Source organism: Vulpes lagopus, chromosome 1, assembly GCF_018345385.1.
Source record: "Vulpes lagopus strain Blue_001 chromosome 1, ASM1834538v1, whole genome shotgun sequence".
NCBI lineage: Eukaryota > Metazoa > Chordata > Mammalia > Carnivora > Canidae > Vulpes > Vulpes lagopus.
The window spans coordinates 36,228,900-36,246,414 of record NC_054824.1 but is presented as its reverse complement, the minus strand read 5'-3'; the positions used below and the strand labels follow the sequence as shown (position 1 = coordinate 36,246,414).

The window sequence follows — 17,515 nt, the reverse complement described above, 5'->3', positions numbered from 1 at the left end:
GGTCTCCTAGGATACCTCCTTGTTTTTCCACCAACCCACACATCCTCTACATTCCAAATAAAGCCTTTGGAATCTGCTGAGCTTTTTTAAGGCTCTCAACATTCTCTATGACTTCACCATATCATTAAAAATCTAAAGTTATTTAGCATAATTTAATAGTATTAGCAAGATTTGTAACCGTATCCAAGGATATAAACTTGTTTGTTGTGACAACCACCCAAACACTCCTAAAGGCCATTCAAAGAAAAAGCATACCATGTCAAATTTTCAGTAGTTTTATTGAAAAATGCCTCTTTTGTTTCAGAAATAAATAATATAAGGCAGTGAAATTCACAATCTGCAGTTAAAATATAAAAGCAGCAATTCTATGTTCATAGTCTTGCAAACATTTTCCAACTGCTTTTGATAACTAAGAAACATTATGTTCTGAAAAAAAAAAGTTCATACTAAATATACAACACAAACATGCAATTCCATCGCTGCAGAATAATCTGCAATTTGGCATAAATGTTAGTGTGTCTAAAACAAGGAGGTTTAAGGCAATATGGAACTGTATCCAGTTGATACAATAATTTCAGCTACATGGCTTAAGGTTTGTGGTTGTTAAAGGAGATGTATAAGAGCATTCTATGCCCTAATGTATAACAGAAGATAGAAGAGGAGGATAAACCATTGCAATGGAGTTGGTTTTATTCCCTCCTTTTCTGTTTGAGGAGGGGAATTACTTGAATCGTGGTGTAACTGAATCCCAAACAAGTATTGGAAAAGATGAACCGCCCTCTCGAAATAGACAGTAGTTCGGGCTTCCAGGACTTACTGCTTAACCTAAGAGTTTCACTGAGGCTGCCCTTTGTGCTAAGGAAAGGCACAAGGCACGTTCTCTCCTTGCAGCTTTTGCCAGCAAAGGATTTTGCAAGCATTTCAAGGGCAAAGGCAAAAAAAAAAAAAAAAAAAGTCTACAAGACTGCGTGCAGCGAGCTAGGTTTCCTGCAGAAACAAGGTTCTCTACAGTCAGAAAGCGTACTCTTGGATGAAGCAACGCCGGAAGAAACATCGCAGATAAGACGTGCACCGCTCCGTCTGACCTGTAAAGGAAAATCCCAACACCTCCCCAGCGTGGCCGCGCTGCGCGGTCGCGGTCTCAGGTTCGCTGCCCGGGGCCGCGGGGCAGGGCGCGCCGCCAGCGCGCGTGGGGAGGGTGCTCGTCGCCAGGCTCGTCGGCGCCGTAGTCCTCGTACTCGTCTGGCGTCCGCTCGGGCTCCACCGGCACGATGAAGGGCTCGCGCTCGGGCAGGTAGGCCCCGCCCTCGGGCACGTACGGCTCTGTCCGATTCAACATTACAGTTATGGCATGATTTGGAAGGCACACAAACAGCAAAAGCTAAATCATCACCCGAGGTGATGGCACTCCAGTCTTAATCTCATCGCTATAAATAGATAAGTTACAATGTTCTGATTACGTCCGTTTGCAGAGAGAATTTGGTGATGATCAAATAATGGAATGACACTTTTTTTTTTTTTTAACCTTCGAGGATCCAGCAGTAAATACAATCATTGCACAAATATACCTGGGAAGGGTCAGAGGCTGCGCCAAAGAACTGTAAACGCAGAAACCTAGGCAGGATTTTCGCAAATCCCCAAGTAACTGTTCATGAGTTCACACTCCTCAATTCAAAGAACAATTTGGAAAGATGAGGAGGAAATGGGAAGTTTTATTGGCTCCTAGAAACTGAACTGTGGAGGTGAGAATCAACTATCACCAGGTGATATACAGTACATGACATTTTCTGTGGCTGACTCTCCCACAGACTGAGTTACAGTCGGTGGGTAAGGAACACCAGTGACTACAGCGAAACAGGAAGGAAAAAAAGTGATTATAAAACTTTGGTGTGAAAATTGCAATTACAAAACCCAAATGAGTACATGTACAAAAAATAATAATAATAAGACACATGCCCTGAATCAGACACATCGCTAACAAGCAAGAGATGAGGAGATTCCATTCGGTGTTATTCCGGCATAGAGCAAGCAGCAGGCTTTGATGCAGAAGCTTATTGTAGAATTGTTAAGTGATTTTAGTGGATAGGATCACATACAAATCATTTACAAGCCACAATTAGTTTATTATTTACATAAGACATTTCTCTTTAACCAGGTTAATTGTTTTTCTCAAAATGGCATAATCTCCGCTGGTTAGTAGTTTTATTATGTGCCTCTTTCACAACTGAGGCTCCTCATGGTTGTGGGTTTGAACTTTTTTTTAAATAATATTTTTCTACATTATTACTGAAATGCATCAGGCTTATAAACTAACACCACTGCTTTTGTCTCATTCAAGTTAGTATAAAGAGTCTCCACCCTCCTTTATGATGTCCACCCGGTTCTTTAACCATATCTGTGGTGAAATTTCCATACAGACTCATTTCCTAATAAGCACGTGCGCAAACATCTCAGAAACAGGATTTTCATGTATTCAAACTGTAAGCAGCACTGGCGACTTAGAAAATTTGTTAGCCGGAACCTGAAACAGGTCAAAGATGATAGTTTTTAAAAGTTGAATTACTATGCAAAAAATATATATACACATCCATCTAAGTATGTAATGGTTAAAAAATATATATATATATCCATATATTTCCAGTTATTCACACATACCATAAGGCAGAGGTATTTAAAATTTATCTTATAAAGAATTAAATTGTAATTTTGTGAATGAGTTGCATGAGAAATTTGCATTAAAATTCATTATTACTTTTGGTCATATGTAAGTATACACATAAATATATAGATATATAGATATTTAGATATTCAACTACTCATGCACTATTTGCTAGTAGCCAACCATATCAAACAGCAGTATCATTTTTAAAACTTGCAAGATGCTTGAGGGTGCGCTGATGAAAAGGTCACCACTGACCACAGCATGAGTTTCTTATTTCCAGATCAACATATCTCCCCTGTTCCCACATTCCTCAAAGGCGGGCATAAGAGACCTGGCCTCTATAATTGTCAAACACTAGATGTGCACTACCAATTCTTTGAAAAAATCAAGTCCCAGATTTTATGAACATTAATACTATGGACAGTGTGAGCCAGTAAATTATTTTCAGTTGCCTGCACCATGTTATCAAGTAGTTTGCCTGAACATTAGATTCCCAAAACAATTTTTAGTATGGATTCTTGACATTCTATAATTATATTCAACAAATCCCTGTTTCCAATCTTTAGGTTTAAGAAAAAAAAAAGGCATTTGATAGCATTCTCTGAACTCCCAAAAGAAATTAAGAAGAGGTTTATGATGCGATTTGGCAAATGTAGACATACAGGAAGGAAGAGCAAATAATTACTCACTCCTAACAATGAAGTAATGTTTTACACTTTGAGAGAAAACAATGTGACTACATAATCGAAACACGTAACTGAAAGAGTCGATATCTTCAAGAAATCCTCAAATCAACCTTCCTTCAATCCTAAGGAACTTCATTTCCATAAAGGTTCTTAATTCAGGTCAATTGGAGTTCCTACACTGGCAACAACATACCTGGATAGCCTTGCCCATTGTATGGGATGCTGGCACACTGGGACGAGTCACAGTATCCAGGAGGACCTGGGGGGCCTCGGATACCTGAGTTTCCAGGACGACCCGGGGGGCCAGGAGGACCTCTTGAGCCTGTGGACCCTGGTGGACCCGTTCTGGATTCTCCTTGAGGACCTAGTATGGGGTTAAAACAAAAATTTCCCCTTTTGTTAAATATATCTCCTGAGGCAATCAACAATTCTCAAGACTAGACGATTCACTAGGGTATGGTAAGAAAATATTTCCTTAAGAGATCACCGGTATGAAGCAGTGTGGAACTTTCTTACCAGTCATCATCCATCAAGAGTTAATGATAGATATACAACGACTTGAACGATTTTATCCAAAGAAAATTGGACTTGCCAAGAATTAAGCCAAACTAAAGATATCAATGAGTTCCCTGGATAGCTCCCACTCTTACAGAGATAAAGCTATCTGAAGGAAATGGCTATATTAGCCACATGAGACTGCCAGGAAAACATGGGAGTGCCTGCTCCACACCTCCAGACTACGTGAAGTAATATTATTTCTGGATCAAGTTATACTTATTTATGGTTAACATAAATGTAAAGATTTAACCACGAAGGCTGACCTTGGTTACCAGGGTCTCGTGGATCTTAAAATGAAGAAAAACAAAAATCCATTTTCAATCTAGTAAATGAAATGCATAAAACAACTAGATGACTATTATTTCTCTACAAAACATCAATAAAGAAACTATGAATGAAATCTTGCAACATGTCAGGCTTTTAGCGAGGATATATTTTCTGTCTGCTAGCAACTTCTTGAAGAATATGAGAAGAAACAGGAAATAACACCATCTTTAAAGTCTATGTGGCCAAACAAAACAAAGAGGAATTCCATTAAAACAAAAACAGCAACCCTCTGTGTAACTAAAACTCCTACCCTTATATATTAAAGTTCTAGTAACTGCTTAATAGAACGTATTCAAACAGTTTTTTGAACAAAGAGAACATAAAAATGAGGAGGTTATACAAGCTGAACTTCTTGCTAAAATATATTCATGATGGCAGGCGTGCCTGGACCTAACAGGATGAGATGGTGAATCTCTTGAGGTTGTATCCTCTCTCAGTACTTGTGCTGTTTACTTATTTGATGTCCTGGCAAACATACCTGGGGGGCCAGGCAGCCCTCGAGGTCCTGGTGACCCAATACCCCTTTCACCCTTCTCTCCTGGCAAACCTAAGCAAGGACAAAAAGAGAAAGCACAGGGAGAAAATGATCTGGACACACGTAGTTTTCATCTTAACTGGTAATGCTTAACTCAAGTAATCCACTTCTTTTAGTGAAAGCAGAACCTAATTTTTCACAGAAGTTCACTCCTGGAGCCAAATTCTTTCTAGACATTTGGGTAATTCCAGATTCATAGCCAAGAAACAAATCTGGCTACAAGTCAGGGGAAAAATTATTTGAAGAAAACAAACATGTCTAATATATATATATATATTTTTAGAAACAGTAATTAAGAACAGGATCTTGAATAAATAGTTATAACTCATTGAGAAACATCTTAAAGGTATCTTATGTTTGATAGCCCCATCATTGCATAGCATCCAAACCATTAGAATTACAGAAGCATCTAAGCCTTCTCCGGAACATGAACTGCTGCTTTAACAAAAGCAAACACCCAGAGTCCTGACACATCTGGAATCAAATAATTCTATTTTTCTTCTTTTCCTACAATGACACTTATCTACCATGAAATTAAAGCCAAACAAACATGTAAAACCAATGCCAGGCCCTGAATAAAGGAACCAAAGGAATTCGGAGCTAAAACTGTAGGGCTCTTTAGTACATTCAGTTGGTGCCCAACTCTTGCCAGTCACAATAATTAATCAGATTTTAACATCTGAGTGATTTTGCCAAAATACAGTTTCTTCCATCAACAATGACAGCAACAATCAGAACATAGCATTATCTTTACTGAGATCTCCTGACAAAGTGTTCCTGTGTTCTGTGATATGGATCTTGATGGCCTGGGGCTGCCTAAATAAAAAGACAGGTTCACGGACACACAGCTCTTCTGGGGCTGTCCAAACAAGAATAGTTAAAGCAGTTTGCCAAGTTCAGTCTTCCATGTGCTTTTCAACCTGTCCCAAATCCCACACTTGCAAACTCCTTCCTTTTCCCTGCATAGCAGCCGGAGACACCCACCTCGTTCACCTGGGGGTCCCTGCATCCCTGGAGTGCCGGGGAAGCCTGGTCGCCCCCCAGGTCCTGGTTCTCCTCTGGCTCCCGCGCTGCCAGGGGGGCCTGGGGGGCCTGGTGGACCTGGTTGGTTGCGACTGGAGTGATAATCATTTGGAATCTGATTCAGCATCTGATTGAATCTGCTCATCTGACCTACAAACAGAAAGAAGACTTGTTAGTGAGAAACCCAGTAGGAAGGGATGAGACGGTGAAATCTTTTAGTGCCTAGTGAAATCCATCTCTATTCCTCCCCCTCCAGGACACATTCTAATTAGAAGCCTAAAAATAAAATAAAACACTCCAGCTATGCAGGACAAAATGATCCCTGATAAACAGTTGTCTCCACAAAATACTGACCAATAATACTGACAACATTACTATAAACCATAAAAGAGTTGTGAAAGTTTAATATGGCTCTGATATAAAGCCCTGTGGTTTGCCAGAAGATGTCACTCAAAAGAGAACCTTTCTCAAATTAAAGAATTATACCATTTTTGTGTGTACCTAAGAATGATAATCAGGCTGTAGTGTAAATTGGAATCACCTGTGGGAGCCATTGAAAAATACCGATTTCTGGGCCTCATCTCCAAAGATAATGATTCACTATGCTTAAGGTGTGGCCCAGGAACCCTCGTTTTCAACAAGGTGATTCTATTGCAGGTGTTCCTCAGGATCACACTTGAAGAAACACTGTTAAGACTTCTGAAAGAGGGAAACTCGAATTTAAGGCCATACTCAGTTCATGGGCACTGAGCTTTATTACATGGTAGGCTTCATTGAATAAGAAGGAAGAATATGTGAAAAATAAGGAGGCAATAAGAAGGTCCCCGTTAAAATGTACTTTCTGTGATCAAATTAATCTTGATGGGCTTCCTTCCTTAAAGTCATAGAATAACTTAAAGTTTATATCTTTAAAAATCCAATGTTTGCTGCTTCTACATATACCCAGATGACGATCACTGAAAATCCTAATAAGGAAATTGGAAATCCCTTTCAAAATATGATTTTGTATCAGATTTAGTATAGGAAAACAGACTATTATTTTACTTTGGATTCTTACTTTATCTTAATGATGGTCATTAAAATATCAGTAGTTTTATTGAACCAGATACAAAACTCATAACACATAAAAATACAAAATGAAATGAAATGAAATGAAATGAAATGAAATGAAATGAAATGAAATGAAATGAAATAGAAGCATATATCTTAGGGACGCCTAGGTGGCTCAACGGTTAAGTGTCTGCTTTCAGCTCAGGGTGTGACCCTGTGGGATCGAGTCCCACATCAGGGTCCCTGCATGGAGCCTGCTTCTCCCTCTGCCTGTGTGTGTCTCTGCCTCTCTCTCTGTGTCTCTCATGAATAAATAAATAAAATCTTAAAAGATAAAATAAATTTTAAAAAAGAACCATATATCTTAGAAACTTTATGACTCAAACTCTGCATTTTCCTGCAATAAATTTAAAAACCATTCATACATTAAAAATAAAAGAAATTTTACCACTTATCAATTGTTCACAGACTTGTCTTGCAACTGCTCGCATCATGTTCTGGGAAGCAATGTCTCCCTTGTTAATTAAATCAATGAGAATCATTAGCATATTATTTCTATAGTTTCAGACTTCAATGTTTAACACACAAAATAAATGTGAATCAGATTTTAAGAAATACATACTCTATCGCCTTTCTCTCCTTTCAATCCAGATGGACCCTGAAATGTAGGAATTTCATAGATGAGAAACTGACAAACATGATCTAAAATGATTCATGAAGGCAGGTGACAATGAAAGAGAGCAAGTTCTGCTTTCTAACAGATTAACAAAATGACACAGCATATTTATATCCAGGTTACTCACATTTTGCTTGTCTGTAAAAGGGAATCTTTCTGCCTTTCTCTGTCTCTCTCTGTCTCAGAAGCAAATATCCTCCAAATTAGTACTGAGATGTAAATTCTATGATCACACATTTAGAAATTATGTACTCTGCAGACATTTATGATGCTGTTCACAATTTAAGCCTGGAACTAAAATATGGATGAGAAATTGCCCTTGATACCTTTCCTTTACATCACTGTGGCTGGGTAGCTCAGCTTCCTATTGTACATCATCCATGAGGTTAATCTCGGTTCAGTTCTAATAAGAACCAGTGGGCTTTTGGTCAGTTTTCTAACTAAATATGTATCTCTAACTTCTTCCAATTAGTGTGTGTGTGTGTGTGTGTGTGTGTGTACATTGGGTATAAAAGGAATCATGTCTCTCTTACTAAATAATTCAATCCAAATGGTGGTCCTACATCTAAACACAGCCACAGAATATTTGTCCCTACTCTGTCAAGCCTCTCACTGGCCATGAGAGGATCTCAAAAAAAGTCTTTTTTTTTTTCTAAAAAAGTCTTCTATAGTGCAAGTTTTTGTCCTTCCATAATGTGTTTCTGGACGGCCAGCTGCTATGATGGAAGGAACATCCAAACCATTGACAAACCCGATGCTCAGGTAATACCCCAAACCAAACCACTTTTTACAGTCTCCAAGAATTTTGACTGAACTCCAGTATCTTCCTCACTGGTCTTCTTGTTTTCCAATTTTGCCCCTAGGGAGTCTATTTTCCACCCAGAAGCCAGAGTGATATTTTTTAAAGGGAAATGAGATTCCATCACTCCTTAGCCTCTAACGGCTTCCCATAACACTTAGCATAAAATAAGAATTCCCTATCATCGGCTAGGTGGTCTACATGATTACCTTGCCCAGCTGTCTGACCTTGCCTATTAGCCCTCTCCCCTTCAACTCTCTCCACTTAGGGTATGCCGGCCTCTCTGCTGTTCCTTCACAAACCAGACTCATTCTTCACTAGAGGCTTTTGTTCCTACCTGGAATCTTCTCCCCACAGATCTTCAGACAGCTTCCTCCCTCACTTCACTACAGTGTCAGCTCCCTGACTACCAGGTCTAAGATAGTCACCTTCTCACTATCACAATTATTCCCCAACCCCTGACTCTGTTTCCTTTTTCTTCTTATCACTCAACACCACCAAAAACTGTATTGTTTATTTACACATTTTTGGTTTACATCCCCCAGAATCTCCATGAGGACCAAGACTTTGTCTTGTTCACACAAACTTTGTATCCCCAGACCCTGGAACACGGATTAGCACATTTAGGCACTAAACAAGCAGGTGTTGAGTAAATGGTCAGGAACATTCCACAAGCAGTTCCTTAAAACATCACCATACAACATCCTGTATTACAAGTTAACAAGATACCAATTGGTTACAATAGCTAATGACATGAGCTAACAATGGGAGCCCAGCTCTTTGCTAAGACCGTTACACGCCCATCTGCTAGTTTTAGTTTTAGAAATTAAAGGTAAGACAAGACAAGAAAAGAAGGAGCAATTTTCCACCTTAGAAGGAGGAGAAAAATAAAGGGAGCAAGAGGGTAGGTAAAGTCCAAATCAACATTACCAAATTGTAATAAGAAACTGAAGTTTGGTGCTCCCTTTGCCAAAAATACTAGATTCTTATCAAAACACTATTATTATTTATTTTGGAGCCTTCTGTAAGTTGCAATGAATTTTTTCTCCTACATTTATTGCTACTTTGAGATTGTTCCTGGTGTGTGTGTGTGTGTGTGTGTGTGTGTGTGTTTTAATTTACTGCCACTCTGAGATTGTTGTAGTATAGATGATTTATAGAAACCACCTTTATTGCCAGTATCTAGAGATCACATTTCAAGTCAAAGAACCAGAAGTTTCTTTTAGGTTTCTAGCTCCAGCCATCAGCTACATCAGGTATATTCTTATGTGGGACTCCATTTCAGTCAGACTCCAATGAAACAGAATTGTGAATGGGTAGAAAAGCTTCGTGTGCTTTTAACTGCTCTTGTGAAGTTTCTGCCATGATTCATTGAGGAAAAGAGTAATAAATTCATGTCCTAAGGCACACACAGATTGTAAAGTATATCAGGAATCCTTTCATCTTTATGCTGCTTGCTTAATTTTATGTAAACATAGAAGGCAGGCCATGTCACATAAAGATTCTACCCTAAGTTTCTTTGACATGAAACAGCTTTTAAGCTTGGGTTTATATAACTTGGACAATACTTAAAAAAAAAAAAAAGAGGTCTGTCCAGAGAACAGCCCTGATGGATCTGTGTCATTGCTAATGTTTGGGCTTCATTATCTTCAAGGTAAATTTTTATCTTTTAGAATTCAACTCGGACAAATAAACTGCCGAAAATATTTTCACACTTCATCCGCAAATGAGAAAAAGGCTGCAAAGAAGAATATGACACTCAACAGTCATTATAAATACTTCTGGATCTGTAATTTTTGGAACTTCAAATTCAGTTTTGGAGAGTCTAACCTTAAAACCCCACATGCACATAATGTCATATAACTATTACTTTAACCAAACCATCTGACTGAAAGAAAGTTAAACTGTATGTAAGTTGGAGCAGGGGAGTATAAAAAAGTTAAGTAGTGGATTAGAAAAATCCTTTTAATACTAGGACTACTATTCTAGCATCCTCAATGAAAGAGAAATAAGTGAATGTGTGGCTGGATGACCTTCAGGAAGGTTAGCATCTGCAAACTATGGCCGGAGGCGCCATGCACCACCATCATGTATTTTTTCTATCTTAAGCAGCATACCACTCCTAAATAAAAAGAATCATTCTGCTGACCCAGCCTTGAGTGTTTATACAGTGCAGAAATATGTGTCTTGGCTCAAAATCCCATTCTCCTTTTAAAGAAACCCTATGACCACAATTTTCAACCCAGAATATTATAACTCAGAGAGAAAAACTTTAGAACCAGTACCAAGTTAAATCCGTGGGTTTAGCATAGTTTCAACAAATGCTTCAAACCCATTACAACAGAGATAACATAAATCGGCCAAAGCCTTGCAGCACCCTCGTTATTTATGACCACAGGAAAATGACTTTCCACACGCAATCTGTCCACTTACTGGTCTGCCATGGTCTCCGGGTTTTCCTGGTTTCCCACTTGGTCCTGTGACTCCTGGGGAGCCTGGGCTTCCCTGCAACACACAAGCCAGGCTGAGAAAGGGAATGAACAATGAAAAAAAATCCCATCTAAAGCAAACTAACAAACGTGGCCAGCTTTAAAAGCCTTTCACAGAAGCAGCATATGATAGGGAAGAGCAAAACCAAATTTTAAGACAGCATGAAGAAAAAAAACCTCAAAAATTCTTACTCTTATGGAGTGTCTAGTTCTAAAATATATTTTAAGACCGTTTGAAAAGAATCTATGCATAGGATCAGTTTCACAATTTACAGACTTCGAGTCTAGTAAATTGGTTACAAAATGAATTTGCAGAAAGGAATCCCTGTTTTTTTTAGTTTACTTCTATTACAAAACCAGAAAACCCACCCAAAGACAGGAGTGAAAACTTTGGTTGCAGAGTAGCTGGGTTGCTGCTGAATCGGGCGCCACTGTGGCAGTCTTCGCTTGTTTCGGGGAGTCCCTCTCACAGCCTAGAAATTCACTTTTTCTTTGGTGCTTTCTCTACATTTCCACTTTGTTCTATCATGTCAGCACTCTTCACCCCATCCAAACCAAAAGAATTTCTCCCTGTTGCTTTTAACACAGCTTTAAAAATCTCGCCCATATTTTCATAGAATATTTATAATAGCTACTAACCAATATTTTATGTTCTAAAGCCTAAAATTTCCTTAAAATGGAATCATCAAATTTTGTTACACAGTTAATCCTTTACTTTGTCAATTATACAAATATTAAGTAAGCTCTGTGGTAAATAGAGCTTTAAAATGCAGGTTTACTATACACATAACTTCTCTACCTGAGAACATATCTATTGAGCATAAATAATAAAATTATTTTAACACATGCTCTCAAGTCTTCCTATTCTACCACAAGACATGAAGAGCATCCATCACCTCAAACAAGTTCATTATTATCTCACCTCAGATGCAAGTATATTGATGCCACTTTCCAAATCATTGGCTGAGTACTTTCCCCAAAGATCTTAGTTAGAAGATCTACTTAGGTGATGACCGATAGTGCTCAGTAATAAATATCCTTAAAATTGAAATATCACAAACCACCGATTCTTAAAATTTTAGAACAGAAAGTAACAAGCAGGTCTTAAAACCCTACCACTCAATGTGGTGTTGAAAGGATGGAGCACCTAACCAGCTAGTGGCCAACTCAGTCAGGGATGTTTTTCTCTTTTTCAAATATAATTTGATGAAAAAGAAAGATTCTGCATTCTAACACAACAGTTTTCTGTAGCTCATTTTGATTTTGGAAAATAAAACACTCCCTGGACAGTGTACCCCACAGCACTGATGGAATGTTTCCCAAAGGCCAGGCTACTGGGCTTTTCCCTAGCAGATGGGGGGAGGGTTTGGGTGGCGGGAGACAATGATGGAACTCATTAATTTCTTACCGGTGGCCCAGGAGGGCCCCTGGGTCCCATTGCACCATCTTTTCCAGTAAAGCCCTATTGTAAACATAAAATTAATTATGGATTAGTGAAATAACAATTGAGTGAAAAGGAAAGATGCAAAAGAGCTTGCTCAGAGTGAAGGGTCAAGTACACAGTTGCAAGTAACCTTCCAATATGAAGACCTATATACCCCCCCCAAAATGCTTTCCAATTTACTTTATGCCTTTTAATGAATACTTAATTTCCATACTTATTCATCTATATAGTAATAAATAAAGTCATTTTAAGAGTCAAACTAAGCTTCTCCCAAGATGGTAGACTCCTCTATAAAGATGCTCGCTTTTGCTTTTGTACAAGTGTGAGGAAGCCTAGAGCAAGGCGAACCCTTTCTACTGAAAAGTCAATGTCCACAAACTAGCCCCAAAAGCATCAAAGTGGCAGGAAAAGAAATGTTGCTGACCAGAGCTCATGTATCATAATAGGTGAAGGAGAGGCCAACTACCTGATTAAAAACTCCCTCGCTTCCTAAGCAATGGCCAGATAGCCAAGGGCAGGACTACTGGTGTCTCCACTCCTGGGGCATTTCTTCCCACATTCCAACCCCAGAAAAGTGGAAGTTCTCTTAACTGCCTTCCACTCAAAAGAAAATCCTCAAATCCTCAGCTAATTGTTTTCAGTGTTTATCTTTCCTCATCTCACATGAAAGGTCAGATCCGCATGGGTGTCAGGTTGACTAGGAAGAGAGATGTGCCCCAGGAGCACCATGCTTGGCTGTGTGGCCTTGCTCTGTGGCTCTCACGACCTACGTCTGTACGGTGCCAAATGACCTCTAACTAGAATGAGTCACTCTGCTACCCAGTTAGCACTCATTCCAACAGAGAGATCTCTGAAATTCAGCAGAGGATTTCTGAGTCAGGTCTTTTTTATAGTTCTTGCATTCCTCTGTCAAAGGAGATTTTTGTCTCCGTTTCTACAGGGAATAGGAGTGATAATTTCATCCATATTCTTGGATTCTAGCAAAAATCAAGAGCATTTGGATAACTGCCTGCATTAAATATCCATGGTTCCATTGATTTTACAACAGAGGAAGTTTAAATTATTTCTTTAAAATAGTATTAGAAATATTCCACGGCCACCACCCCCCATTTTTTTCCCAGACACTTAACAGATAAAGACTGTTTCTGGGAGATCCAGGCCTGCTTAACAAAAAACAGACTCCAAGTTCATCTGATGTTACATCAACACTGCTTCTGAGAGCCACTTGAGAAGCAAAAATGATCTTGGTAGAATTGCTTTGACAGCTTGAATTGCATTTCTTCCACCTAAATTTCTCCAATGTCTATATAGGTCACTCTTTGTTTGTTAGTTTAGGTGAGCATTATATTTCTGAATAATCCTCCTTCAGTCAGCTTAAGAACTTTCTGATCAATCACTTTCTTTCCCCCCCTCCCCCCAGCTTCATTGAAGTATAATTGACAAATAAAGGCTGTATATACTTATGGTGCACAACATGGTGTTTTGATATACGTAGACTCTGTGAAATGATTACCACAACCAAGATAATTGACATATGCATTGCCTCATATAGTTATCATTTTTTAATGCAGTGAGAACATTTAAAGATCTACTCTATTGGCAAATTCCAAGTGTACTATATAGTATTATTAACTATAGTCGTCATGCTATGCATTAGATCTCCCAGGCTCATTCATCCTACATAACAACTGGAACTTTACACCTTTAACCATCTCTCTGTATCCCCCTCATCTCTGCCCATGGCAACCACCATTCTACTTCTTGTCTCCATGAGTTCAACTTTTCTTAGATCCCATACATAAGTGAGATCATGCAGTATTTCTCTTTCAGAGCTTGGCTTATTTCACTTACTATAATGTCATCCAGGTTCAAGCTTAATCCATGTTGTTGTGAATGACAGGATTTCCTTCTTTTTTAGAGATTTCCTTCTTTTTTAATGTTTTATATATATAAAGTGTCCATCCATGAACACTTAGGTCTGATCAACCATTTTATTTTAGAAGAAACATACATCTGAGTTGGGGTGAAGAGGATTTTATTCTGATGTCCACAGAAGGTCTGCCCACCGAGCTATCTGCAGAACTTTGTGCTATAATTTTATTTTATTCTCCTTTATCAAAGCTGGAGTGGTTATTGCTGCTTCCCCCTATGTGAGGCTGGCTGAGAAGACCTATGGTTGTTTTCAAAGATACACATGTATTCGATACCTATAGGTGCAGTTCTTTTGTTTCTTTCTAAAGGTCGCCGTGCCTCATTTTGAAAATCATCTATGCTAAAGACAACCCATGCATCCAATTCCTACCAACTCCATCTTGGTAACAAGTCTTCTTCCTTCCTCACTGTGGTCCTTAGGCTTGGTCTCCTAAGCTTTCTTCTCTTCTCTTCCACCACAGAGTTCAAGTTTCTTTCTTTCCTTTTTTTTTTTTATTCTAGCCAAGATGCCTATACCAAAGTCTATCTAACTTGAGAAAGTTGTTTATGTTCTATCAGCTGTGCACCCTATTTCAGCATTAATGGTAGGAAACAAAGTGGTAGGTAGGTGGATAAGGCTGGGTGGGCTGGGCAGCCTGGGTGGCTCAGCAGTTTGGCGCCTGCCTTAGGCCCAGGGTGTGATCCTAGAGACCCAGGATCAAGTCCCACATCGAGCTCCCTGCATGGAGCCTTTGCCTCTCTCTCTCTCTCTCTCTCTCTCATGAATAAATAAACAAAATCTTAAAAAAAAAAAAAAAAAAAAAAAGGCTAGGTGGGAAACAGCGGAATGATTTCCTGAGAAGTTTTCTCACTCTCAGTCAGGGAGATCTGGGCAGCCTCACCACAAAGTTGGATTCACGGATTAGAGTTTGAGAGCAAAAAAGCAAAAAAGCATAGAACCTCCCCGTTCTGTCATTTTTCAGAGAAGCAGTGATGATGCCAATGGTTGCCTGACCACTTCAGGGAGTGCCTGTTGATGGGACATCACTAGTGACCTACTGTATCTGCAGAAAGCCCACACTGGCTGGACATGATGAGTCCAACAAGACTTCCATAACAAGAGCACCAAGTGCATCAGCCCATCATCACTTCCTGATTGCGGTGTCTTTGGTTTTGTTTGCCCACTGAATAGACTGACTTGTTACCTCTGCAATCTTACTATTGTCTTTTATAGTAAAATAAGAATTCAAAAAAACTGAAGTGCCAGTCTCAAAAGAGTCAGAAGAATGTATTATATAAGTATCCCCTCCAAGTCATAGATTTCTAAAGAACACAGTTTTCTCTCTAACTTCTTTCTCCCCCAAACTCAGAAGTAGGCAAACAAAGTTCACTGGCATATCATCCACCATTTGGTATTATCTGGGCAGATATTTGCTCCAACTGAATTACCTTCCTCTTCTGCCCAATGTCTCAGAGGTATTTAAGTAAGCAAATGAGTGTCTTAGTGACAGCTATTCCAGTGCTAGCTCTCTCAGATCCTGCTGCTAATCACAAGGTTTAACTTGATTAGTCAGAATATAGACTACTCTTGGGCTGTTGTCTGAACCCTAAGATACTGAAAAGTCAATGACACTAACAACTCTTATTAAAGTATTTGTCATTTCCTATGAAACCAAATGTTTCTGTAAGGTAGAATAGAACACAGAAATTATGTTCACTCTGTTTCTCATTACTTATCCTAGAAAAGATAAGGTTTCCTGCACTGATTCCATCATAAATCAAGAGGGACCTGAAAGCTGCCACAAATGAGCAAAATTCCTATTAAGCGCCAGTTGTCTAGCCCATCCTCAAGGTGTAAAAGTGGAATTTGAATTCTACATGTGTTAGGAAAGATGTTCTGACCTTATAGAAAATGCCATGGAAATTTTGACTACTCTCAGAGTTACATAAAAGCTGCCTTATAAAAAAATTTATCTTAGGATAGAATTTGTTCGGATTCTTGAATCTCTTTCCAATCAGCTAAAACTCCTCTTAAGAACTTTTTTCTAATAGGATACATTTTTTTTTAATTCCCAAAATGAAAATTTCAAGGACCTGCCGAAAGTCCCACCATTTTGTTTCATAGACCTTGAGATTGATCTTGTGTTAGGGGGTCCACTGATACTAGTTTTTCAGCAAACTCCCACAAGATCTGTGAATACTACATTTCCAGCCATGCAAACTGAACTGTGGAGGGTTCTTAATTAATAGGCAATAATGTGGTATCATATCCAACATCAATAGAGTCTGCCCCAGAAAACTTACTCTATCTCCTGGAGGTCCCATTGGTCCTGGTGGGCCAGGTAATCCTGGGGTTCCCTACACAAAAGGAAGCAAACAAGTGAAAAGCTGTAATATAGTTCCTATATGAGAAAAGATACGTCTTATTCTCCCAAATGTTTGAAAAAGTTTTCAAGGGTGGGGGCACCTGGGTGCCTCAGTCAGTTATGATCCCAGAGTCCCCAAATAGAGCCCCACATGGGGATCCCTGCTCAGCAGGGAGCCTGCGCCTCTCTCTTCACTCCTCCTCCTGCTTGTGCATTCATGCATGCTCTGGCTCGCTCTCTCTCTCTCTCTCAAATAAATTAATAAAGTGTTTTTAAAAATATATCAGGGAGCTCTGAAAAGAAACAGAAACTAGAACAAAGTACAGTGCCAGCCATATAGTACAATCATGATTGTCAATAAGCTGACACCTGAATTGAACAGCACAAACGTGACAACTATAACCACAGAATGAAGTGGTCATTCATGGGAAGCACATAGGCTGGCTTCTGCTTTGCTGCTTCGCCTGGGTTCACCTTTTGGGGCACTTTGGAGACAACTTTTCAAATAGTCCTTGACAAGTGAAAGAAAAGACAACTTCAAGAACAACTTACTGTTCGGCCGGGAAGCCCTGGCTCTCCAGCATCACCTTTCATCCCCTGGCGACCCTAGGGCAGCAATGGGAAAACAGTCCTCAGGCATTTTACAGAGATTAAGTGAAAAGGGAAGACATGAGTCACTCCTGAAATCTCCATCACTTCATAAATCCAATGTAAACACGTTTTGGAAGGTAGATGAATAAATCATTTTTTGGATTGATGCTCACTTTTTAAACTATAAGTGCTGTGTTCTTATAATATTATAGGATAATTTTACATAATTATGGAATGGTATACCTACTTTAAAAGAACATAGTTTAACATAAGGGATTTTCATGGAAATAAAATTTGAAGGGAAAAAACTATTCTTTTTATTTAATATATTTAATTAGGTGCTAATTTTAATAGAAAGATTGTCAATGCACATTATGTTGTAACATAATTTTGGTTTT

At 39.0% G+C, this 17,515-nt stretch overlaps 1 protein-coding gene across 4 annotated transcripts in view; it reads right to left on the bottom strand.

Moving 5' to 3' along the window:
* Window positions 1-259: 259 nt before the first annotated feature.
* Window positions 260-17,515, bottom strand: part of COL12A1 (collagen type XII alpha 1 chain) — a 116,569-nt gene continuing 99,313 nt past the window's right edge. For 3 of the 4 annotated variants that reach the window (XM_041762257.1, XM_041762286.1, XM_041762267.1), the window contains 10 exons: window positions 17,079-17,132; window positions 16,465-16,518; window positions 12,214-12,267; window positions 10,750-10,821; window positions 7,464-7,499; window positions 7,290-7,356; window positions 5,753-5,941; window positions 4,712-4,780; window positions 3,542-3,712; window positions 260-1,323 (listed from right to left, as the gene is read on the bottom strand). In XM_041762257.1, the coding sequence (XP_041618191.1) occupies window positions 1,142-1,323; window positions 3,542-3,712; window positions 4,712-4,780; window positions 5,753-5,941; window positions 7,290-7,356; window positions 7,464-7,499; window positions 10,750-10,821; window positions 12,214-12,267; window positions 16,465-16,518; window positions 17,079-17,132 (948 nt within the window). In that variant the 3' untranslated portion in view covers window positions 260-1,141. Of the gene's footprint in view, window positions 2,522-3,541; window positions 3,713-4,711; window positions 4,781-5,752; window positions 5,942-7,289; window positions 7,357-7,463; window positions 7,500-10,749; window positions 10,822-12,213; window positions 12,268-16,464; window positions 16,519-17,078; window positions 17,133-17,515 lie in introns of all 4 variants that reach the window. The other variant, XM_041762277.1, reaches the window with a different exon arrangement.